The following is a 23,795-nucleotide window of genomic DNA, read 5'->3' on the forward strand; positions in this document are numbered from 1 at the left end:
CTGCATAGACATATAGTTAACAAATCAAGATCTTGTTGTCGTAGGGGACCCCATTTGTAGGTAAGAGAGGGTGCCTTTACAGCGAGTATTTTATTTACAAAACATCACGTTTGTTTTAAAAATAATAGTAATTTTACAAGTACAGGGACTCCCTTTACACAGTCAGAATAAAATTATCAGGTTTTCCTTTTTTGTAAAGCTAACTGGTTAAGTTTCAGCTCCGTATTTCATGTTAGAGCACCTGTTACGATCCTTTCTGTTGTTTCATCGTCACTACCCAGCAAAAAATTGCGTTGGGATAACTGAGGCACTAGTTTCTTTAGGAGGACTTTTTCCTTCCCTGACTTAGTTACGAAAATATTATAAAAACGTAGCAGCTGCTATATACCGCAGTATTCAGTGAAGTTGCAACACTGTAATAGAAATTAGATGGAAAACTGCCTCAGGGGAATCACTTAGCAGCAAAAACTAAAGCAGAAAATATGTAGCCGCAAGCACCACTAAAAATGGAAGATAGAGACAAGTTTAGGGTGTGGTCTGACCCATGAGAGCGGAAATTGCACCCCTTAGGGTAGCAAGATATTAGTTCTGAATGCCTGTGTGGTAACTACTTTGAACAATGTAAGGTTGAGTAAAGCTAATGGTTTGTCCCTTGTCTAACAGGGTAAATATACATCCCAACATTACAGGAAACATTTTACACTTGGCAAGATTTAACATTGTTACTGATCTTAACTGATTTTCCTAAAGTACGTGAAATATCTGTACATGAAGGTGCTATTGTAGCAGTGCGTTTATGCCGTGGTACTCATTTTCAATGATCTTTTAGCGTTGAGGTGAGCACCACGAGGTTGGTACAAGTTACGTTATCTTACTTAAGGAATGTGATGATGGCTAAAGATTGCTGTAGAGACCTGAATGAATCTATCACCGTTTATTTGTGGTTTCCATTTCCGTTTGTGTACACACCAATTAATGTGGAATTCCGACCATCGTAGTTCTGTTTAGTTCGTTGGCCTTGGTTGCTGTGACGTAGTGGCATTGTTGTAGTGTTGCTTTTTTGAACTTGTTTACGTTTCATTGTCGAGCACTGTACAGTTCATCGCATTTAAGATGGTGATGCCTCCATCTCACTGATAAAGACACTTTCCTCTTCAGATGAACAAAAAGATTATGATTTTCTTGTAAAAAATTTTTTGTTCTCATTCGAAATCGCTGTTTACTATAAATTTTGCATATGTTTATTTTTTCCCCAAGTGGATTTTATGTCAGTTTTAAATTTCATTTGCTTTTCCTCTTACTTATGCCAGTATTGTTCAACATAAACATAGTGTATTAGTCTCTTTATCCATTGACTCCTTAGCAATGCATAGCTCATTTATTAAGCATTTGAAGTAGGTGCTTCCGTACTCAACTCAAGTTCAGATAACTTGCACACTTTACCATGCAGTCTTCACGTAAACGGAATGCCCTGACGTTTTCACTGTGTCTCACGACTGCATTGCTTCTGGGCACCGTTGTCAGTCTTTAAGTGAAATGTCTAAACATTGGCTAAGCTTGCTTAGCGTTTTAAAGAATGTGGTACTGTAGGTTTATTGCCGTATTCAGTTAAAATCGCTGCTGTGAATGGCATTAGTTTGAAATGTTTTTTTGTACTTTTTGAGATACTGAGATTTTTTTTTTCAACACAAAGATATTGTAGAGATTCAGAAATTTTGCTCTTTCACAACCCTACCCCCTTTCATGATTGTTCTAGCAACTGTTGTTAATTTCCTAAAGTTTAAGTATTATACCTTGATGGATAGAAAGCATTTAGCAGTGATAATTTTTCAGTACAGTACAGTATAATAGTACCAGAGGTTTCCAGTTGCTTATTGTTGTATACCATAGAGTATTTTGTAAGTTCATTACATTTATCCCTTCCCTAAAATTTCCAAGAGCATTCTTTGTTCTTTCTTAGTGATCTGGCGAAACCATTTTGATTATAGTGGTAGTAATCTATTGATTGCCCATGTAAGATGACTTCATAGAGTACAAAGTAGTAATGATTTTTTTTATATATATTATCACATCGATCACTAAACGTTCTTCCCGTCGTCTTTGTAAAGGGCTATCTGGACGCGCTCGGTATGGCTCGAACAGCAGAGGTGAAGCGAGACGCTCGCATCGGTGAAGCGGAGGCTTCGAAGGACTCGCAGATTAAGGAGGCCATTGCTGAAGAAGAGCGTATGGCAGCCAAGTACATAAACGACACGGAAATTGCAAAGGCTCAGCGTGATTTTGAGTTGAAGAAAGCTAGTTACGACATGGAAGTAAATGCCAAGGTAAGAATTTTCCTGGTCATGATTGGAAGCTCTAGAATAGCAGTTCTTAACCTGGGGTTGTTTGGGGTTTCTCAGGGGGTCACAAAGGGTTTGGGAGAATATAATTTATTTTCATACATTTGGATTAGCCAGTTGGGCTTTTACCAGGTTGGTGAGTGCAACTTACCTTTTCACAAGGTTCACCATTTCAAAATTTATTATAGGGGTTACAGTAATATCCTGAAGAGTCTTGGGGGGTCATTGGATGAAAAAGGTTAAGAACCACTGCTGTAGAATAACTAACAGGAGAGTTTGATTGCAGATGTTTAATTCAAACTCTCGAATGTCTCTGTACGTAAATAACTTCCTGATTTTACACCGCACCAGACTCACAGTCTGCCTAACGTATTTATAGCATTATTGTAGTCCGTATTTGAATCATTTGATTGTTGTTCATGTGTAATTACCTCTGACAGTCTAGTGTCCATATTTTTCCTATAATATTTTGTATTATAATGTTGAAAAGCAATTTTTCTATAACAGTTCGTATCATACTGTTAAAAACAATCACTGGCTTGGGTAACAGTATGGCCGAGCTGTTCAATTACAATAACAAAACACCCGATTATGTATTGATTTTACTAAAGGCATTCATATGATTTTTCAGAAAGCTGAAGCTGAACTGGCCTACGAACTTCAGGCAGCCAAAACTCGACAGAAAATCAAGGAGGAACAGATGCAGATCAAGGTTAAACTTTTTCAGTTGCTGTAGTTATGCCTTTCATGAACAGAAAGTAAATTGAATAGCCACTTGGTACTCGTAATTTAGAATGTGTATTTACAGAAGCACAAATCATTGTGTCAAGATGCCTTACAGGCAGTTCCCGGTTAATGTCGGGCTTGGTTAACAGCGATCTGGTTTTATGGGGCTTGTCTAGTGACGAAAATTGGCAATTTTCGGCACTGAAAATCGCCGATTTCCACTTATCGGCGTTGATAATTGGGTATTGGCGCCGATACATACCTAACAGAGGCGCCGATAACCGAAAATTGGCGCTATTTGGCGCCAATAACCCCTGAAAATCACTGAAGAAGCGCCAAAATCACCGATTTTCGGTTTGTAGTGATTTTCGGTTATCATCACACCCTCAGAAACAGAACCCCGCCGATAACCAGGGACTGTCTGTATTGTGTCAGAGGAGGCCAGTAGATCACTAACCAAATTCAAATACTGTAGCGATCACTTGACACAGTAGCAGTAATAAAAGACCTGCTCGATAACCGACAAGATCCATTATTCATTGAAGCATACTAAAAGGGGTTCATTTATCATGAGGAGCTGTTCTGCTAGGTTATGTTGTTCATGAAGGTGGAGTCATGAAGTCAATATTTTAAAAAGACCTTGCTTCATTGTAAATAAGATCCTAATGTATAGTAAAGCTGATTGATGACTTAGTTTCAATATTAGAAACTGCCATTACACCATCCACCCTCTCTGAATTAGGTGGTGGAACGAGCCCAAGAAGTCCACATCCAGGACCAGGAAATCCAGCGCCGTGAGCGTGAGTTGGAGGCCACGGTGAAGCAGGCAGCCGATGCAGAGAAGTTCAAGTGATTATCCACCGGAAATCTACTTTTCTAATGTTATAGCTGTGTGAGAATATGGTGATTGTTCACGTAGATGCCGGACTTTGTTTGTGGAATGTTTGATAACGAATCTTCCATTCTAGGCTCGAAAAGTTGGCGGAAGCTGCCAGGAACAAGACGCTGTTGGAGGCCGAGGCCGAAGCCGAAGCCATTCGCGTGAAGGGCGAAGCTGAGGCTTACTCGGTTGAAGCCAAGGCAAAGGCCGAGGCCCTGATTATGCAACAGAAAGCAGAAGCAATGAAGGAGTACAAGGAAGCTGCCATGCTGGAGATGTACCTAGCAACTATGCCAAAGGTGAGTGGCTTCGTTTTGTTGTAGCCTTGTTAATGAAGAGGGAGGTCCTTAGTCTTACTCTGCATAGTAACTTGTCCCAGTGAATGCACAGACACCACCCTACTTACGAACATTCAACTGACAAACATTCAGAGATACAAACAAACGCTATCGCAAATTAAAATTGTTCGGATCGCTCCCCTTTGCCACCCATAAGTTCAGATTTTGTTTTGCGCGCCTATTCTCTGCATATAGTATACTGTATGTGCAGTACAGTGTTTTAGGATGACAAAATGTACAGTTCTGTATTGGTTTTATACATACTGTACTTAAATAGCATGAAAAGTATAGTATCCAACTTACAAACGCCCGTCCAGAACGTAACTCCCTTGTAAGTAGGGTGGTGTATACACTTTTGGATGTGAATTTGTTGTACCTACTGATCAATATCTTTCTGACACACTGACTTCTTTAAAATGAGAGGATTGATAGAAGGCCACTTCACTTTGAGGCCCTTGTTGCTTCTCAGTCGGTAAACAGTTTCGATATACTGCACTGTCAAAGATGGTTTATGATAAAATTTGCAGTTTGAAAAAGTAGACCTCTTTAATAGCACAAATTCAAGCTCCTGCCTGTCTTGCTGAAAGAGCAGCATTTTAAAGTTGCAAATGTTCACTTCTAAAAATCTCTAACGGGTAAAGTGAAATTAAATACCCACCAGTTCATTTTGCATTTTTACACATATAATGAAGTAGCTTGACCACACCACCAAGTTTTAAAATTTCAACTCTCGCAGGACTGGCCGTTTTCGAAAACGAAAGGTACATCAGTTTGCCAAGTAATAAGAACACTGTACTGTACCCAAGACTCACTTTTCTTGCTTGACTGACATCTAGCCACTCACTCTAATTCCTTGTGGTAACAGTGGCGTTTCCCCAGCTGTAAATTCTTCCCGAACTTCTTCCTTTTTCCAATTTTGCACCTGCTAAGTCCTGAGAATTAGTATGCTTAGTGAGCTTTCTGTTGCCTGTCGAGCTTGGTAATTGCGGTCATGTAGCTTGCCGTGAGCTAGAGTAATCCTTGCTACAGTATGACAGAAACGGGATTTGTGCAACTTACCAATCTTGTATTGTGATTTTTTGTGTGAGCATGCAACGAGCATGCTAAGAAAATGTCTGAATAAGCTCTTGGCTTTGAGTTAATAATAAATCTTTTGAGTTAGATGTGTCCTGTGTTCATGCAATCTGGCATGGAACTGGGATATAAATCACATTAAATTTCAGACCATAATTATATTTTTCGTTTGCACTGAATTAAATTTTTAAATTAATAGCCTTTGGGTTGTTCTAGCATGTGCATAATATTTATCTTTCGTTTTTCCTGAAAAGAAAAGTGTCCTAGATTTTAAAGGCTCTTTATTCATTTTGCAAAATGATAAAGGTACTTGATATAACGCTGAACAGAGGAAAAGATGTGCTTCAGAATTTTGTTTTGATGTGATTAATTTAGTATCTCTTATGGCGTTATAACTCTTTTCTATATTCTCAGACACTGCATCATTTTGAGATGTCAGAATAAATAGCACTTGATCCCTAGTTTCAGAAGGAAGTGCTCTTTTTTCAGACACTGGGAAAGTAAGAAGACAAATAAATGGTCAAGGGAAAGACAATCTATTCATAGGTTAAGGACAACTGTTCGTTTATGGCTGTGTGACTTATCATAAATGCATAGTGAATTGTATAATACATTAGTAATGTAATGTGTGATATAATGATAATTATGTTGTTTCAAATAGACTCCAGATAGGGGCTCACTGACACAAAAAGGTTATTTGCCTATAGTTCAGTGGTCTGGTTAAACTATAGTACTTAATAGTAAGTAGACCTACTGCTTCAGTAAACGCTATTCAGTAACACGCGATCCTTTCCAGGTTGCCGCCGAAGTCGCAGCGCCTCTCTCACAGACCAAGAAGCTGACGATGGTGAGCACCGGACAGTCTGAAGTAGGAGCCGCAAAATTAACTGGCGAAGTCATGGACATTATCAGCAAAGTTCCACACATGGTGAAGAATATGACTGGTATCGACGTCACAAAGGTAAGAGATCACTCATCGTCGTCGTAAATGTTTTTGTGTTGGTTTTTTCCCACTCGCTGGGATTACAGTAAACTGAAAATGAGTGTATCTGTTCTTGTCTCTCCACTACACTCTTGTCATGGGGTTTCATCAAGTCTAGAAATTATTGTTGTGGATGTTCTCATTCCTGTCTTCAAGTGTCACGTGCTAAAGGTTTGGGAGTTTCTGTAAACAGCTCACAGAACTGGTATACTGTAGCTTACAGTATAAATCAGCAAAGCTTCATTATTAGTGGGAAATCTTTTGTCACAGCACAACGAGAAAAGCACGTAACATTCCTCGACTTCCTAAGACTTTGTTGTCGAATGAATGATGAAAATAAGAGCCAAGGTAAAATTTTAAAATTTGGGCAGCCATCTTCCCATTAGCTGCTCGTTCCTCTCTTTTGCCTATCCTTTGCGAGAGCTTTAGTGATTTCTGCTCTTATTTTGCAATATGTGCAACTTGATCCTCTTCTATGTCTATAAAACAGGTTTGTAACTGGAACTTACATTTGTCATAATTGTTTTTCTCTGCTCTGTCAAGGTAAAAGGTATAAATTTACTCTCTTTTATTGTTCATAATAATTGATATCATTTCTGGGTCTGTATAATAAATCTGGCTGTTTCGATGTTTGCCTGACAATTTATAAGCTTTGTACCTGGTATTATCTGCAGGGTGTCTTATCAAAACCAGGTGCCAAACGTCTTCGTAGTTTTACGATGAAAGACATTGACGAAGCTATGGATCTTTTCGCAGAGGAATGAACTTTGAACCGTATAGTAAGGAGATTAATGAGTTTTATGGAGAAGTGTCCTCTTTGTATAGTGGTGGAAAATATGAAAGTTGAACGCTGGAATTGAGCAGTGCCATACAATTACATGCATGGGTATTCATGATTCAGTAGGTTTAAAAGAAAGATCATAACTAGCTTTGAATTTCATAGTATGTGGCTTGCATATATTGAAAGATTCACATGGTTTTATTGTTGTCATTACAGTCAGTTCATGGTTTTTAGCTTTTGGTCAGGAAACGATATAGGCTGTTGTGGATGTTTAAGTCCTGTCTTCAAGCATCTCATTTTAACTGTCAGGAGATTTCTGTAAACACCTCATGGGACCATTGTAGGATATGATTTGCTGTGCTTGCTCTAAGAATTTAATTTTGAACGAAAGATGGAAATTGTAGCTAAGGGTAGAATTTTAAAAGTTATGCAGCCATTATCCCATCAGCCTCACTTTCTTCTGCCTTTCCTCTGGGAAAGGTTTCAGGATTCCTGCTCTTCAGGTGCCTTTTTTGCAAATTGATTCCGCTGCTATATCCCTTAACTGATATCCCTTACCTGACGCAGAAAAGTATATTGGATATATTGATATTAATAGTGATTAAAAGCTCAAAAATGCATGTGCCAGATGAATTAGTACCACGAATATGAGTGTGGTAATGTAATAGCAAGATTCTTCAGCTTTTTTAAATCATCAAGAGAATACAGGTATTGTTTGACAAGGAATAGTCAGTTGATGCTGTGTTGGTTACAATATTCAGTCCAATTCTGGTTTGTGGTGATGTAGTGAAAGAAACTGAGGTGTTTTTTTCATTGTGGATTTATTCAAATATGAGTTTTGGACCCATTTCTATAAAGGGTTGCCTGCATCGCATTATTCTTGTAAAACAAACTTGTACATTGTACTTATATTTGTCATATTTTTTTCTGGTTATATATCGAGTCAAATTGTTTAAAATTACTCTTTCCTTTACTCTTCTTGATTTCATCTCTGGAATTTTACAATGAAGCTTGTTGTTCTAACATCTGCTTGACAGTATATAAACACTCTGCCTGGTATTATCTGCAGGCTGTCGTAACAGAACACAGTGCAAAGAGTCCCCGTGCGAAACGGAGTGCAAAGCGTCCTCGAAGTCGTATGGTTAAACAGATTATTGGAGATGAGGATATTTCCTCTGAGGAATAATCTTTTTATGTAATATAGTAAGATGAATGGGTGTCTCTTCACTACAGTTTCTCACCTTTCATATCCTCGTTTCTGCAGGAGTGTTCCCTTTGTATAGTGGTGGAAAATATGAAATTTTGAGATGACATTGCACAGTACCATATGGGTAATATGTATGGTAATTTATGATTCGGGTAGATTTGAAAGGAAGATTATAACTTGCTTTGTATCACCTAGTATTAGTATTCTGGAAGATTCTACTGGTTATATAGTCTTCATTAAAATCAGTTCCATGGTTTTTATTTTAGGGTAGGAATTTATATGGGCAGGAATTTGAATACAGGTATTTAACATGTAAGAAACCTGTTGGAAATCGATAGCTGCTAGTTTATTTCCCTGTAAAATAATTAAATAACCAACAGTTGGCAAAAAGTGTTAGAAATTTCAACTGATGTTAGAGTTCAGCTTCGTGACATTTAACTTTATGACAGATTTGTTGGTAGAAGGGTATTTTCGTCTTGTCTTAATTTCTTTGGCACACTTCTGTGAGTTTCTGGGTTAAGTTAGTTCAAAATGAAGGAAGAAGAAGAAGGAATAACATGGCCATTAGAACAGTGAATTGTAAGGGCAGGAGAAGAGTAAATAGTGTATTCAGTGGGAAATAGTGTGTTAGGATTAGAGCTGATCCTTTATGGACTCTCTTTGCTGGTGTAAAAACCAGCTGGTTTTGTAGTTTTTTCCAGCAGTATGATAAATAATGAATAACTGATTACTGTCGTTGATGAACGTCAATGTCGTACACCAAACACATTCCGCTGTTTTATTTTGATGGTTTAGGAACGTCAGTAACAGAATGGAAGTTGCTTGCAGTTGTAACTAGTGCAGTATAAATGGGTTATGGGTTTAAGTTTGTTTTCTGTTATTCAATGCAGTCTCTCTGTTTATCTTGATGTTTTGTAGTCTAAAGTTGCGGCATCGTACTGTACTCACAACTTCACGTTCCTCAGTGAACTGTAACTTAATGGTTTTCATAATTGTTGTTGTACTTAACAGCTAACGTTCTTCATGAATCACCCAGTTCTTACCACCATTTGTTATTTTAGTTCTGTAGTTACTAGTTATTAGTAGCAGCCTCTAGTTTAAATAGTAACTTGAACATCCCCTCATTGAGTCATAAATTAAATGTGGACCATTTAGTTTAGTTCAGTGGTTCTCAACCTGGGGGGCATCAGGAATTTCCAGGGGGGGTCACACAAGCCCTAGGGAACAATAAAAAATTCTCTTTTTATATTCATAATTCTCTTAACGAGAGTGAGGAACTAATATTCAGAAGATTTTGGAAAAATGCAAGAGTATCGCCTTTTAACATTAGTTTCCCATAGTCTACTACTCTAGTTAGACTCATTGGGCTTAAGAGTAAAAACACCCCTTCTCTTGCTCTTTATTTTTCATTTTCCTTTAACTCTGGGAGGGAATTTTACTCATAGATGCAAGGGGGCCGTGGAGGGAAGGACCAACTCTCAGAGGGGGTGTAGTAATAAAAAGGTTAAGAACCACAGGTTTCATTGTTTGAAACTGGGACGGAGACTTAGATAACATTCATATCTTCCACCACTAACTTGAATAAAGCACGACAGACGTCTTGGGATGCACCTCACACATTCACCAATGATTCCCACATGTCCACTGGCTTAAGCGTGCTCACCAGTATCATCTATCATTAGCTGATGTTTGGGTTTCGTTGGTCCACGCCTGATAGTGAAAATACTCCGGAACTGGTTGGGTGTTATAAAGGTCATTTTGTGTCTCTGAAACTTTTGTCATAAAGGTCATTTTGCAGTTTATTTTATTTTTCCTATAATTTTTTGTTGAATGATGTTACAACTGCCATTTTATGGCCGTTTTAGCTTGTGCGGACTGGCTATTGTTATTTAAAGTTTTATTTGGTATTTCAGTTGAAGATGCTAGGAAGTGTAGAAAAGGTTTCTGTAGGGACAAGGAGGTGTGTTTAGTATTCTTGGTTCGTTTTATTTGTTGTAGACATTGCATGTCGTTAAATCGTTCTTCCATGATCATCCACTTTGCATATTTACTTAGCTTGTTTATGTCTTTGCTGAATGTTAAGCATTACACCAGAGCACTGAGCTAATTAGCTACCCGAATTCCCCTTTTTAATGCTCAAGATGCTAGGGTATGGATATTTCACATTCCTCTCTTGAAGATGACTTTATACCAGCTGTAGTAAGAATGCAGCTGAATATGATAGATACTTTATGTAAGAGATCAAAAGAATTCTCGTCATTTTTAGTTTTATGTAAATGAAAACTATTGCTCTTGTTTAGTTTTGTCTGTCCGCCCTTAGATCGTAAAAACTACTGAGGCTAGAGGGCTGCAAATTGGTATGTTGATTATCCACCCTGCAATCATCAAATATACCAAATTGCAGCCCTATAGCCTCAGTAGTTTTTATTTTGTTCAAGGTTAAAGTTAGCCATAATCGTGCATCTGGCAACCATATAGGACAGGCCACCACCGGGCCATGGTTAAAGATTCATGGGCTGCGGCTCATACAGCATTATACTGAGACCACTGAAAAATAGATCTATTTTCGGTGGCCTTGATTATGCACTGTACAGAAAACTCCATTGCGCTGAAGAAACTTTGGTGCGTTTTTTACTTGTTTATAGCGCAGTGCCTTAGTGTTGGCCTCCTGCCGACAGAGAGATTAGCCTTGTTGCCTAGTGGTTATGATACTTGCCTCATTGGCAAAGGGGTTAGAGTTATATCGAAGTTCAAATCACTGGCAAGGTAGAGGGTTTTAGCCAGGGCTGAGAAGGAAGTGTGGTTAGCAACCTCATCCCAAAAGACTCGCTGAGAACAGTAAGGTTAACACCTTGTAGAGCGACCTTGTTATTTTCTGTATTACTTTTAGTTAAGTATGTGTATTTTTCCGTTCGTGCTAATACCTTTAATTTGATGGTTTGAATATTTATTGATACGTTTTAGCTGTTGCACCCTTTTTCGAGGATAGTTGATGGAATTTTCATTTTTGAAATGAAACTCACCTCTCTATTATATAGCCGGCATGGAGGTAAAAGTTGTATAATGGAGAGGTAAGCATTCAAAAGATAAATCTTAAATGAAGTATTTATACTTTAGAAATGAACCTTACCTCTCCATTGTATAGCTTTTACTTCCACGCCACCAATGTAATGGGGAGGTAAGTATTTAAAAGATAAATCTTAAATTAAGTATTTTTATTTTTTTAACAGTCTGTGGAACCAGGATCGATAAGTTTCCCAGCTTCTTGTGGCATGTCTGACCTAAGTGCATTGTCTGTCAAACATTTGAAGAACCCACATGTCTGCGTTGCCCAGTTTTCCTCACCCCCCAGCAGTCCTGTTTCTTTTTGCTAATTAACCCGACTGCTCCGTTAGCTCTCTGCTGAAATACTAATGACGAAATGCATCGTTTTTATGGCCTGGAGTGAAATTAAAGTCTGTTCGAACTTTTGATTTTGGGCAAGACTCATATTTACATTACTGTTTATCTTTTTTTTACTTTTTTCATTTTGTAAACTTATCCACGATAATCGTATATTCATACATCTATACATAGCCAGATAACGATATGGCCCAAGTATCATATACTCATTCACATACATAGGCAAATAAGGTAAGGCCCAAGTATCATGAATTCATTCATATACAAAGCTTGGTATGTACCTTGTGCTCCATTTGTTAGGAGACAGAAAAACACACCACTCAGAAAGAAATATCAGAAATTTCATAATTTTGAGATTGCCCATAAGTTTATAAAGAACGGCAAATTATTACATAGATTTGTAGATTGCTGAAAACAGTTCTGTTGGCCCTTTGATCATCAATTGTTTTGTTGCAGTGGTTAAACTGTTAAAGTAATACAGTCATAATAATGGTCAGATTATCTGGTAATTTTGCTTTTTTCTGTTAATAGTCAAGTTCGTCATTTTAATGTAAAGTAGTTTATACTGTATTGTTGCTTTAGCTAATGTGTGCTTACCTTGCGTACTTAACCTATTAACTGTCAAGTGTTGTTGGTTCTGCCACTTGTCCTTACATTATTGAGATAGTTATGGTGGTTATTGGTATGGGTTCAGTAGGAGAAAGGTTCGAGCATCTGGCATTTAATCGTTTATGTCTTCTCTCTGTCTAGAGTTAGTTGATTCTGGAAGTTCTTGATAATGTTTTCCAAGTCATAGGTTGTTGGTTTGAAGATTAAAACTCTTAATTTTCATAGTTATTGTCCTGGAAAACTACGTAGAATCTTTGTCCATCTGGTCGTTTCCAAGGAACTTCGATGAACAGAAACAGGACGGGTATCAAATTTTTCATTAAAGCGTAACAAAATAGTCTCTCTTAATGGGTATGTTGACTCTTTTGGGCATTCAAGGTTTCCTTTGTCATGCAGGCACTTGGTCAACTGGTGAAATGTCAAGTTAACCTTACTGACGGCCATCAGTAGATCTGAGTTCTAAGTTGGGAACTTAGAACTACAGCTAGAAAATCCAAACAGATTCTTGAGGTTGTCTGGTTGGGATATACAAGCTGACAGTTTTCTCGGCTACAATGCCTTTGGAATAAAGTCATGTTTCAGGATTGTGCTCTTGGGAATGTGAGCTCCCATTCAAGTCAAGATTGTTGCACTAAAGAGATCCAGTTGAGGTATCTTTAGTACCAGTGACATAAAGAAGGGTCAAGTATGTGCAAAAGCAACTTTTCCAGTAGACTGTTAGTGGCATTTTAATTGAATTGAGCTCCCCAAATCCTTAACAGCTGCTTTGATTTAACATTTTTATGTTGTAAGTTCTCAGTAGCTGTGTCTATCAGTACTGATGTTATTGATGTCAGCTCCGGGAGCTTAATTTTCGTAAGCGCTAAGAAACCTCTGCCTTGTGTTCTGTGATTTGGCCCTGGAAATGAAGTTGGATATAGAACCTCTAAAAGTGATCATTGGTAGTGGTCACAGATGCCCTCTTCAGAGTATAGTTGCCCCCAACTGGACCAATATTTCTAGTTTTTACTTCATGTTTCCTGTGCTGTCAAATTGTCAAACTTCATCTACCTCAGTTTCTCTAAGTATATGAAGAGTAAAAAAGTATAAGTTTTATATGTTAGTGAATTTTACAAGTGTTCTCAAAACGTAATTCGTTTTGAATTACTGAAGACGAATATTTCAGCATGAAGAATTGAGAGGGGTAAATTTTGTGTAGTTTGTTGTGAATAAAGGATTTGATGTTGAATCTTTTGGTTAATTGTTTGGTTTGGTCTTTGTGTTTGGTTAACTAGTGGTTTATTGTTTTGCATTCATTCGTAATACCATTAGTGAAGATCCATCTGGCTTGTAAGTTATCGTATATGCTTTACTGTGTGTTTTGTTCCTTTAACCTTTTGGAACTGCCTGTATGATTATTTGAAGGGGAATAGTCTTACTAATTTATAGATTACTCTATCAAGGGTAAGTGTACCATGACATCCTTGTATAACTGTAGTTTAATTTGCCTTTAGAATCTTCTTCCCTTGTAAAGGCTGCTAGTGGCTATTCATTTTTAACCTTTTACACCATAATACCACATAAGTGGTACATCCAGCTTCTTAATATTATGCATAGAGAGTAACTCTTGACAGATCAAGTCAAAATGTACGTCAACCACTTGCAAGAAAGAACTAGAAACTTCAATAGTGTTTTTATGCTTTTCTCTTCATAGGGGTTTGAAAACTTGTCTTAGTATCAGAGGCAGATTAGTGGATTCGAGGAGCAGGCCTGAATGGCCCTATCTTGAACATATGGTGAGTCCAATTCCCCCCCCTTGATATAACCTTTTTGACCACTGGGCAATTGTGCACACAAGTACGTGATCACGTTATCAGTTTTCAGTTTGCTTTTTATAAGTAACATTGGCAAATGTATCAGCCCACAAGAGATTATGTTATGTTTATTTACGGCAATTTGTTGTAAGATTTTGATGCTTTCATGCTATTTAGGGACAGTGGGGTGTGTTCGATTTTGTTTAATATATAGTATGTCTTACACATTGTATACATGGACATTAAACTCATCCAGTCCTGTTATGTTATGCAATACGGAATACTTCTTTAACACCTAAGTACTGTAAAGAGGTTAATGTAACCTGAGGAATCATGAAGAAAGCATTGCGTAGGTTTACTGTATGCAAACTTGGTCTTGATGGATTTCGTAGGCATGTGTCAAAATTAATTGCAATGTGTTTTTTAGCTACACTCAAGATTTATGCTGTGAAGTTATCTAATATTCTTTTTTTCATTGATGGATTTGATTGATATTAGTATTGATATTTTTCGTTTGCTTACTGTCTCCGCAGTTCTGTTTCTTGGGGAATGGTACAGAAGCTCCCGTAAATTTGCTTTACTTTGATTATCAGAACTATATTTGTATTTGAAGGCTTCAAAAAATGTTAAGATGTGTGTGGTGTGCATTCCTGTACACCTTTTATCTTGGTTTTGGGCATTGCGAACATTTCTGATGACTAGTTCTTTAGATATGAATGCTAGTGGACCACAAGTGGAAGATTACGTGTTGATCCTCGGTAAGGCAATAGATATTTGACAAGCTGTGATGGAAAAAGTGTGAGATAGGTTGCTTTAGGAAATAAGTTACGGCAATTGAGCCTCTCATGTTAGGAATTGAAGGTCAGGGAACAGCCAGGAGAAGAGTTCTATTAAGTTCGCAGATGATGTAGGAGAAAAGATTGCAAAATTTAATAAATGAGCGTTCTACTCCTCCATTTTAGTTTTATGAAGAGAAAACTGTTGTGCCAGCTTTGTCTGTCCATCCGCACTTTTTCTGTCCGCCCTCAGATCTTAAAAACTACTGAGGCTAGAGGGCTGCAAATTGGTATGTTGACCATCCACTTTCTAATCATCAAACATACCAAATTGTAGCCCTCTAGCCTCAGTAGTTTTTATTTTATTTAAGGTTAAAGTTAGCCATAATCATGCATCTGGCAACGATGTAGGCCAGGCCACCACCAGGCCGTGGCTCATACAGCATTATACCGAGACCACCGAAAGATAGATTTATTTTCGGTGGCCTTGATTATACACTAGTGGCTGTACAGAAAACCCGATTGCGCCGAAGAAACCTTGCCGCATTTTTTACTTGTTTTATAGTCTGGTACACTTCACTGCCAGGGACCTTAAAGAAATCCAAAGTACAAGTCTACTCTTCCTGACCTAGATCAGTAACTGGAGCATTCCATAGGCCGCTAATTGCTTGAAATCCCTACATCCATTACCCATAGGCTCTGTTCTTCATCATAATCATCATCACTATCACAGATGTATGGGTCATCTATTTCTGGTCCATGGTTTTGGAGGCATAGTTTGGCATCTTTGCACACCTACAGCATATTACAAATGCACACCCACGCTTACACAATCTTGTGAACATACACTCACTTATCAAACATGCTTTCACACTCGCACTCACCCATTTTGCTCACTTTTGCACAAGTGCTCAGGCAGTTGTTTATTTTTATTAGAGAGTGTTGTCATAATATCGTAAAATATTTAGGGAGCTTAATTTTTAATTGATACTAGTTGTCAAACTGGCAGGTTTGATGTAAAACTTTTGTTTTACTGGGAATGGTTGCTTGCGTAAATTGTACGTGTAATGTTTGGTGTTAAGTCGATACTATATGTGTATATGAAACACACACGGAAATTGTGAAGAAAAACTAAATTATTAAGATTTAACAAGCAGTAGTTGTAAGCCATGATGAAAATCTTATAAACCTTTACGTTCTTAATAGTTACGCTGGAGTTTGTATGTACCAATATGATATACCCTTGTGAAAAGTTTGAATTTACATTGAAGACGTATCTTCATGTTTGATAAACATTATGACATTACTGTGCAATCTCTTGTTTGGTAAATTGGATTTTGTGTAAAAAAAAATGAAGTAAATGTGAATGAGGTGTATTGATTGGTTTTATGAAATTGGTACAGTCTGTTTTGTATATATATGACTTATTTTTGTTGCGTCCCATTTTTTAACATAATGCAGTGCAGTAAAGCACATGCACTGACCTTCAAAATGGCATCATAACCAATATTTTACTCTGAAAAATAAATTCACCACCGGCGATAAAAAGAATATTTCTACAATCGCAAGAAGACAGAAGTGGACCCCTAGGTTACAGCATTTTAATGAGTGAGACTGAAAACCTACTTGAATTCCCTTAATATGTTTCATGTGGTAAAACTGTCGACGTAATACTTCGCTAATAGTTAAGGAACAATAACTTTGTACTTTGGATAAGAGCTGTCTGGGTGATCTGGTATATTTCCTTGCATGGAAAAAGAAAAAAGTTTGAATCATCTCTGAAGGTATGAATTTGTATAAATATTAACATTCTGGCGTCTGACATATTCGTGTACAGGCAGTCCCTGGTTATTGGCACGGGTTCTGTTCTGATGGCGTGACAATTAGCAGAAATCGCCAATAACCGTTTATCGGCACTGATAACTGGAGATCAGTGCCTCTGTTAGGTGCGTATCAGCGCCAGTACCTGATAATTAGCTCCGATAAGCGGAAATTGGCACATATCGGCACCAAAAATCACGACAACCGAAGACTGCCTGTATTACTGTTGGATAAAATTCCATACTACATTACTAAATTGGTTGGCGATGTTCATTTATTTCCCAGAGATGGGGCCGATAAGTTTTTTAAGAACAAAGAAAAATAGTTGTCATGGGCTGTGAAATATGCAATTTTACATTCACTATCAGGCTTTGTTATATACACCAAATAGCCAATTTTTTTTTTACATTTTAAATTATCAGCTTTTTTTATATACTTGTTTTGGTGATTTCAGTATTCCCTCATTTAAGTTGATAAACAGTACTAAAAAGTATTCTGTTCACCGGCCTTGATTCAGCTGTGTGTGTGTGTGGACTTTGTGTTACCACCAGATACCAGGTCCTTTAACCATGATTAAAAAACAGAGATTTATTCCTTAGTGAATTCAGAGCATGCGCTAATCTTTTCGTGGCCTTCTCCCAATTCCTATTTGTTGGCCTTCTTACCTTCTCTTTAATTAAACTGGGACTTCTTATCTCCTGGATTTCATACCTTCGCTATCATCACTTTCCTGCCCTTTGCAGCTTGTTCGTTTCAAGGTAAGGTCTTTGGAGATAAGTAGCATTTGTTTTAACATCTGTACAGCACTTAAAAAGAGAATAGAAACATTTAATTGTCATATAGTTCATCTAATCTGGGGTTGGTTTTCCTCTTCTCATATAATTGTTATTGTTTTGCATGGGGCATGCAATACTAAGCTCACTGTTTACAGTACTAAGTGTACTCCTCAGAGTCCTCTCCTAGGTGCAACCATTTTTCATATCTAGGACTTTGTTCTTTTATTTTATCTTAATCTGCCTCTCCCACTTTTTCCGCTTCCTCTTTTGTATCATATACAAATACGAGGGTAAAATAGGACTGCTAACCTGTACAACTTGAGTGGCTCAGGTGTCCAAATGAGGGATAAGTTTTGTTTTGAATCCCTGCTCATGTCACCGAGTGCAGCCTTCGATCGACTGGTGACCCTAAAGGATAGACCATTTACAGTAGCCATTATCTGTTTTATTCCCATATTTTGGGGCTCAGTGGTCTGGCCAAACAATTTAATAATAATAATAATAATAATGCCATTGGAAAGGCATTATTATTCAACTACTTGCTGGTTTGGTTACTGTTGAATGTTCAGTCTTTTTCACAGAGGAGAACACCAGTGACGCTGGCGCCATCTTAACCCTCAGGCTAACGACCTCATATTTCATGAGCTTGGGGAACAGTGAACATTTAGCTTTCAGGCCTTTGTTTAAGCCATTTTCTACTTCAGATATTATTTTTCACTCAATTTATCTATCTCAGATAGCATCACTGACAGTGGTTGAATTTTTTTAATTGGTAATTAAAACGTTTGTAAGAACCTTTGTCCCTGATGTACCTGCAGTTTCTGGGAGCACTTCTGGATACATCAGAACTTGGAAAACATATCTAGGACATTCAGAGACTGCCCCCTCACCTGAGTAGCATCTCAGACATTTACATAATTGATGATGTTTTTTTTTAATATATCAGTTTTTACATACAAACTTCTACACTCATATACTGTCTGGTTCCCAAACCCTGTAACAGGGCAGTTGCATGGTCAGTTGACACAAAATATCAGGGTCATAATGGAGCTAAGCATTGCAAGAGAGTGACCCACCTTTGTGAACAAAAGACTGAGCCTGGTGATAGTTGCAGATTGCATTAAAGACATTTCTGTGATTGATGGGAATGTACGAAAAACCTGTTTCATGTTATGAAGACTCGCTTATGTTTTATATTTACTGGCGCTGTATTTCTAGTACTGTATGCCTCTCTTACAAACTTTCACATATTGTTATTGTATGACAATTTTTCATTACCTGTGTAGGCAGTTGATGGCTGTTAATTGCAGGGTGTAGAGACTATTGACATCTCTAGTCCTAGTTCGCTAGTAAAGCAGAGAGTGGATGAAGACTTTCGGGGCTCTCACACTTCTCTGGACTACCAGTCTCTGGATAGTCGCAGATCTGAGGACACTTTGGTTGAGTGAAGGTAAAGGCCAGCTGCCGAGCAAAATGTTATTGACATTTATTTCAATACAACACTTAGATTAGAGAAAGCAACAGCACCAGGGCTTGGTCAGTGTTTTCTTGCTTGTCTCTCCGTGTTCAGTGTACTGCTGTTGTGTCGTGGCAGGCTGGCATTGAACTTGCAGCTCCCAATGTTGATGCAATGATTTTTATTGCTCATCAAGTCTTCTTCTTTACATAGTAAGCACAGTTAACTAGCCAAATTCACTAAGTGTTGTCAGAATACTTTTTCTTCATTACGTCACTCTCTTAAACTTTTCGTTGTACTTTGACGATGCTCTTACAGCATTGCGTAAACGATTTTGAATGCTTGCACCCTTTCTATCTTGTTCTGGACTTGATTAGTGGAACAGCCATTCAGTAATTGTTAGTGCTGTGTAATGATAATGTTCTTTGGAATGCTTGAAATTGCTTTTATTGTAATATAATAATATTTTTGGATCTTTCATTGTGACATTTTTAAAACCTGTAGAACTTGAGAATGATTTCATTTTATTTTCCACATTATTATTATTATTATCATCATCATCAAAAGACCATTGAATTAATTTGTGGACTCATAAGCTAGGTGCAAATGATTCAATTTTAAGTGAGGTATGAAAATTGAAGAATTTGGGTACCAGGTGTCGGAGACCAGTAGATTGAAAGTAGACATTTATAAAAGTGGATCTGAAAAGATGCTTGTAGTTTCTTGCATTACCAGGTCTCGATATCCTTTATTGGATGCCTTAGGTTCGTTGAAATGTTGAAAAATTGGAAGTGACAGGGATGACATTGAGCTTATAGAAACTCAAGGTATTTATAGAATTTTGGATTGAATGTACTTTGTCTGAAAATATCTTTGAGGTCAAAAGATCCCCCAGGAAAAAATTGAAGGACCTCACCAGTGTTTGTCATCTTGACCTTCTAACTGGTGTTTGTCATTTCTGAATCTTGTTGAGGAGCTGTAGCAGTTTAATGCAGGCTGTTTTACATAAATTTGATGGGTCCTGTTTTGTGAATCTTGAAGGCTTGTCAGGCCAGTGAGTGGTACTGCACTTGAGTTTGACAACTGGAGATAGGTGGCAACTTGAAATAGGCACTGGATGTATTCAAGGAGTTTTGCTGTTGATTATTAGAGAAAAGCCTTTAGGAACAGGTTTTGAAAAATCATCAACAACCAAGGTCTTCTCAGAGCCATTTGATTGGCTTCTTCTTAAGCATCATTTGATTGACTGGTTTTTGTTTGAATTGCATCATCTGTTGAGAGACTTCACAAGTGTCATGGTTTTAAAATCTAAATAATAATTTATTCGTTGTTATCAATCTGAAGATGATTATCATGCATGAAGAGGATGGGTTAAAGCTTAGTCTGATTCACAAGAATATTGTAAAGTGTCAGTGCCTGACTGATTACAAGAAGATCTCTTTGGTTGAAAGGTAGAGAGATAAAGTAGGACCCTCCCAGCCCAGTCTTTTGTACAGGTTAAGGCAAGATTTTTAGACCTTGGAAGGAGATGAAAAGCTTCCTGTAACTCATACTCTTGAGGCCTCTGAAATACAGTAAGGACTTGGTGAAGAGAGCCTTTTAATAAGGACTCAAAATAAGCAAATTTAAATTTCCTTAAAGCCAAGGCTCAATTTTGAATCAAGGTCATCTTTCTGAAAGGAAATTGGTTTAGTCTACATGTGTTTTATTTGAAAAGGGGTTGATGTGGACTGTCTGCATTTGGATCCCACTTTTGTTGATCATATACCATTTGGTCTTGACTCTTAAAAGGTTTAGTGGAACCTCTGGTCCATATATGTAGCTCTAAAGGGACTGTGTGAGTTAATTTTAAATCAAGTCATTGAAACAAACGGCATTGAGTAAATCACAGTGAAGAGTCTGCTGGGATAAAGCAAAGAAGATGCTGTAAGCATTGCATGTTCAGAGAATGTCTTGACTGTGCTTTTTGAAGAAGTATTTAGATGGCTGAATGTACTTATTAATCATTCGCTCTTGTGTACTTATTTTGGAACAGTAAGTGCTTTTGCTTGTAAAACAACTTGGGCATAAACATATTAGAAGGCCAAAAGTGTATGTTTTTCAGGTTGTCCCTTATGAGTTGTGCTTATTTGATTTTTTCTGCTCCAAAAGAAACTAGCACAAACTGCTGTAGACTAACGTAGATTAACATTGAAGCCTGTGCATTCTCAAAGGAAGATTCTGAAATCACAAGCTGCAGTTTTGCTTGATTTTGTAGTTTCAGAAACTGTTATCAAGTGCTGGACTAATAAGATTTTTTTTTTGCAAGATTGATTGTGTGCTTGGTTTGTGTACACTGTTAATCCCTCAGAGACACTTAGTTTAGTTCTCATGTTTTTCATGATAATAGTGCAGCACTAATTTCCACGTGCAGGTAGAAGAGTTTGTTTTTGTGAGGTTTTTAAAATGTCAAGTAGTTTGTCAGGATATTAACAAATCTGAAAGCTACCATAACTTAGGCATAACTCAGTCATCTTAAACATTTGTAATAACTTTGGGAGATGAGTTGTAGCTTTTCAACACACCTGTCCATAACGAATACAACAATTTAGCATCAACCTATAGCATTAAAAGATTATTGCTCTTATAGTATATTACGCACAGCAAACACTAAGCTCCAAAATTTAAATTATGTTCGTTCATTACAACTGATGGCCAAGTTTAGCAGTTGATGTGGTATTTCTTTTAGAGTTTACTTAATCATCTTAACATTTGCTACAACATTACTAGTATTGTTAACAACACAGTACTCAGTTTTACTATTAGATAAGCAAATAATGAACTCATACATGCTGGAAGCATAAAAATTTGAGAGATTTTCCTAGATGTTGATATAAGGTGTTTTGTAATAATGGCAAATATCGGAAAATAGAGTTCCTAGTAATTTTGAATGGTTGTTGAAGACGCAATAAGATATGTGAACACGAATTTTTATTTGTCTCCATGAAACCTGTATGACATGATATAACAAAGAAAATTTATTTGATGTTGTACAACAGTATTTATTTACTTTGCTTTGTACTGTAGATTAAATTGTATTGGCTGTTGTTAGTGAGTTCACACTACTGGCAAACCATTACCTTGGATAACCTTTGTGCTTGAGTGCCAATTGGGTAACCTTGTATAATAAAGAAAAAACATAGTGATTCTGCTACTCTTGGGAGTGAGGGGAGATCTTCCCAGTGAATGATTAGACGTCTGCTTGTCCTTCCTACCCTATTCAGTAATTGCTTCATACTTGTTTTTGTACTGTGTGTAGTCGAATATACATGTTTAGTCTTCCCATGACACATTACCAACCTCTTCATTCTTTAGATCATTTATGCATGAAGAAATTGTGGCTTCACCTATAGATGAATAATTGGTTATTATATCTTGTCAGACCATTAGCCAGTGTTGACTGGAGATGTTACAGAGGAAAATGGTTGCTTGTAACAAACAGAGCTGGTCACAAACATCAATCTGTATTTCTTAGAACAATTTGGATAGGTTATTGTTCATTGCAACAGTTCTGTAGGCTGTACGTTTTCAGTTAAAATGTACAGATTTTTGACTTATGGGTGACTATTTTAAAAATGAAGTTTCTTACTCTATAAATTAAGTGAGAGAGGTAACAATCTTAACCCCTTCGAGGAGAGGATTCCTCACCCCTTGGGCTAACTAGGTCATTATCATTTGATTTCATATTTTTATATTGTTTCCCAGTGCAGACCAAAGCACAGAGGTTATCTTTGGCAGTGGGTTGTGTGTAGAAACATAAAATTTCTATAGAAAGATCATTTACATATGTTGAAAACCTGTTGGACACTTTTAAAGCCAGAAAAGCTTTGTAAATTTTATTTTATGCATGTGTATCGAACATCTTTGTAATCATCTCTGATGACCTGGTAGTGTCCCAGTAGGACAAGATTATGACGGCTCTCTCTTGCTTGTCTTTCTGAAGGGCTTCACGGATATTCAGTCCTCAAAATCAGCGTGGTCAAGTGCCTCTACCCGTCGCTAAAATTGGCGCCTGTCTTTGGTGTTTATCTTGAAAGAAGTAAGGTGTAAAACTTTTGGTACAGTTAATATTTTATTTCCTAAAGCATTCTGCATCGCCTGCTAAGTGAAATGGTACTTTTCTTAAGATATTCTTGCTAGTTTTAAGAGATTTAGTAAAATCCTTTTTCCTTTTTATTTTGCTTTTTTTTGTTGCACCTTTAAAAGGGTACAATTGAACACAAACACTACATTATCTCAGTCAGCAAATAAAGTAATAAAGAAAGAACTATCTTTGGCTTCCGAGGTTGCATGACCATCTTCATCTTAGCAATAAAGTAATTTTTAGCAAAAGATTGAGTGATTAGTCAGTTTTGTAGAATACATTAATATACTTAAGGAAAAAACTTTTCAAGATTTTAACCCTAATTTTAGTCTTTAATTCCAGGTACTATAATGTAAAGTATTTTTTTTTAAAAAATCAACTGCTTGTTTAAATTTCACATTCAGTTCTTAACAGTAGCATCATTAACAGGTATACGGGTTTTGATACGAAACATTTTATAGATCACTGGATAATTTGATTTAAAACTGATGTATTCTCTAGCCTTGTTGGTAAGGAGGAGGATTCTTAGCACATTTGAAACTGTAAGCTCTAATGACAGTTACTGGAATAAGCTATTCTGTTTCTTTTGTATTTTGTAGGAATGTTGAAATGTTACCGCTTATAGACTGGTTCTTTTTTTGTAAGTGTGTGTTTCTACACTAACTGTTTTTCATGTACGTCATACATTCCAACTGAAGTCGAAAAGGCTGAT

The 23,795-nt window shown here is 37.1% G+C and overlaps 1 protein-coding gene across 13 annotated transcripts in view; it reads left to right on the top strand.

Moving 5' to 3' along the window:
* Flo1 (flotillin-1) overlaps nt 1–23,795 on the top strand; it is a 60,200-nt gene that overhangs the window by 29,769 nt on the left and 6,636 nt on the right. For 6 of the 13 annotated variants that reach the window (XM_067090151.1, XM_067090148.1, XM_067090150.1 and 3 more), the window contains 6 exons: nt 2,109–2,324; nt 2,971–3,051; nt 3,808–3,914; nt 4,034–4,244; nt 6,154–6,318; nt 22,943–23,038. In XM_067090151.1, the coding sequence (XP_066946252.1) occupies nt 2,109–2,324; nt 2,971–3,051; nt 3,808–3,914; nt 4,034–4,244; nt 6,154–6,318; nt 22,943–23,002 (840 nt within the window). In that variant the 3' untranslated portion in view covers nt 23,003–23,038. Of the gene's footprint in view, nt 1–2,108; nt 2,325–2,970; nt 3,052–3,807; nt 3,915–4,033; nt 4,245–6,153; nt 6,319–14,031; nt 14,114–22,942; nt 23,039–23,795 lie in introns of all 13 variants that reach the window. The other 7 variants (XM_067090155.1, XM_067090153.1, XM_067090154.1 and 4 more) reach the window with 2 other exon arrangements.

The sequence above is a fragment of the Macrobrachium rosenbergii genome, chromosome 47 (genome assembly GCF_040412425.1).
Source record: "Macrobrachium rosenbergii isolate ZJJX-2024 chromosome 47, ASM4041242v1, whole genome shotgun sequence".
NCBI classification, from domain to species: Eukaryota; Metazoa; Arthropoda; class Malacostraca; order Decapoda; family Palaemonidae; genus Macrobrachium; species Macrobrachium rosenbergii.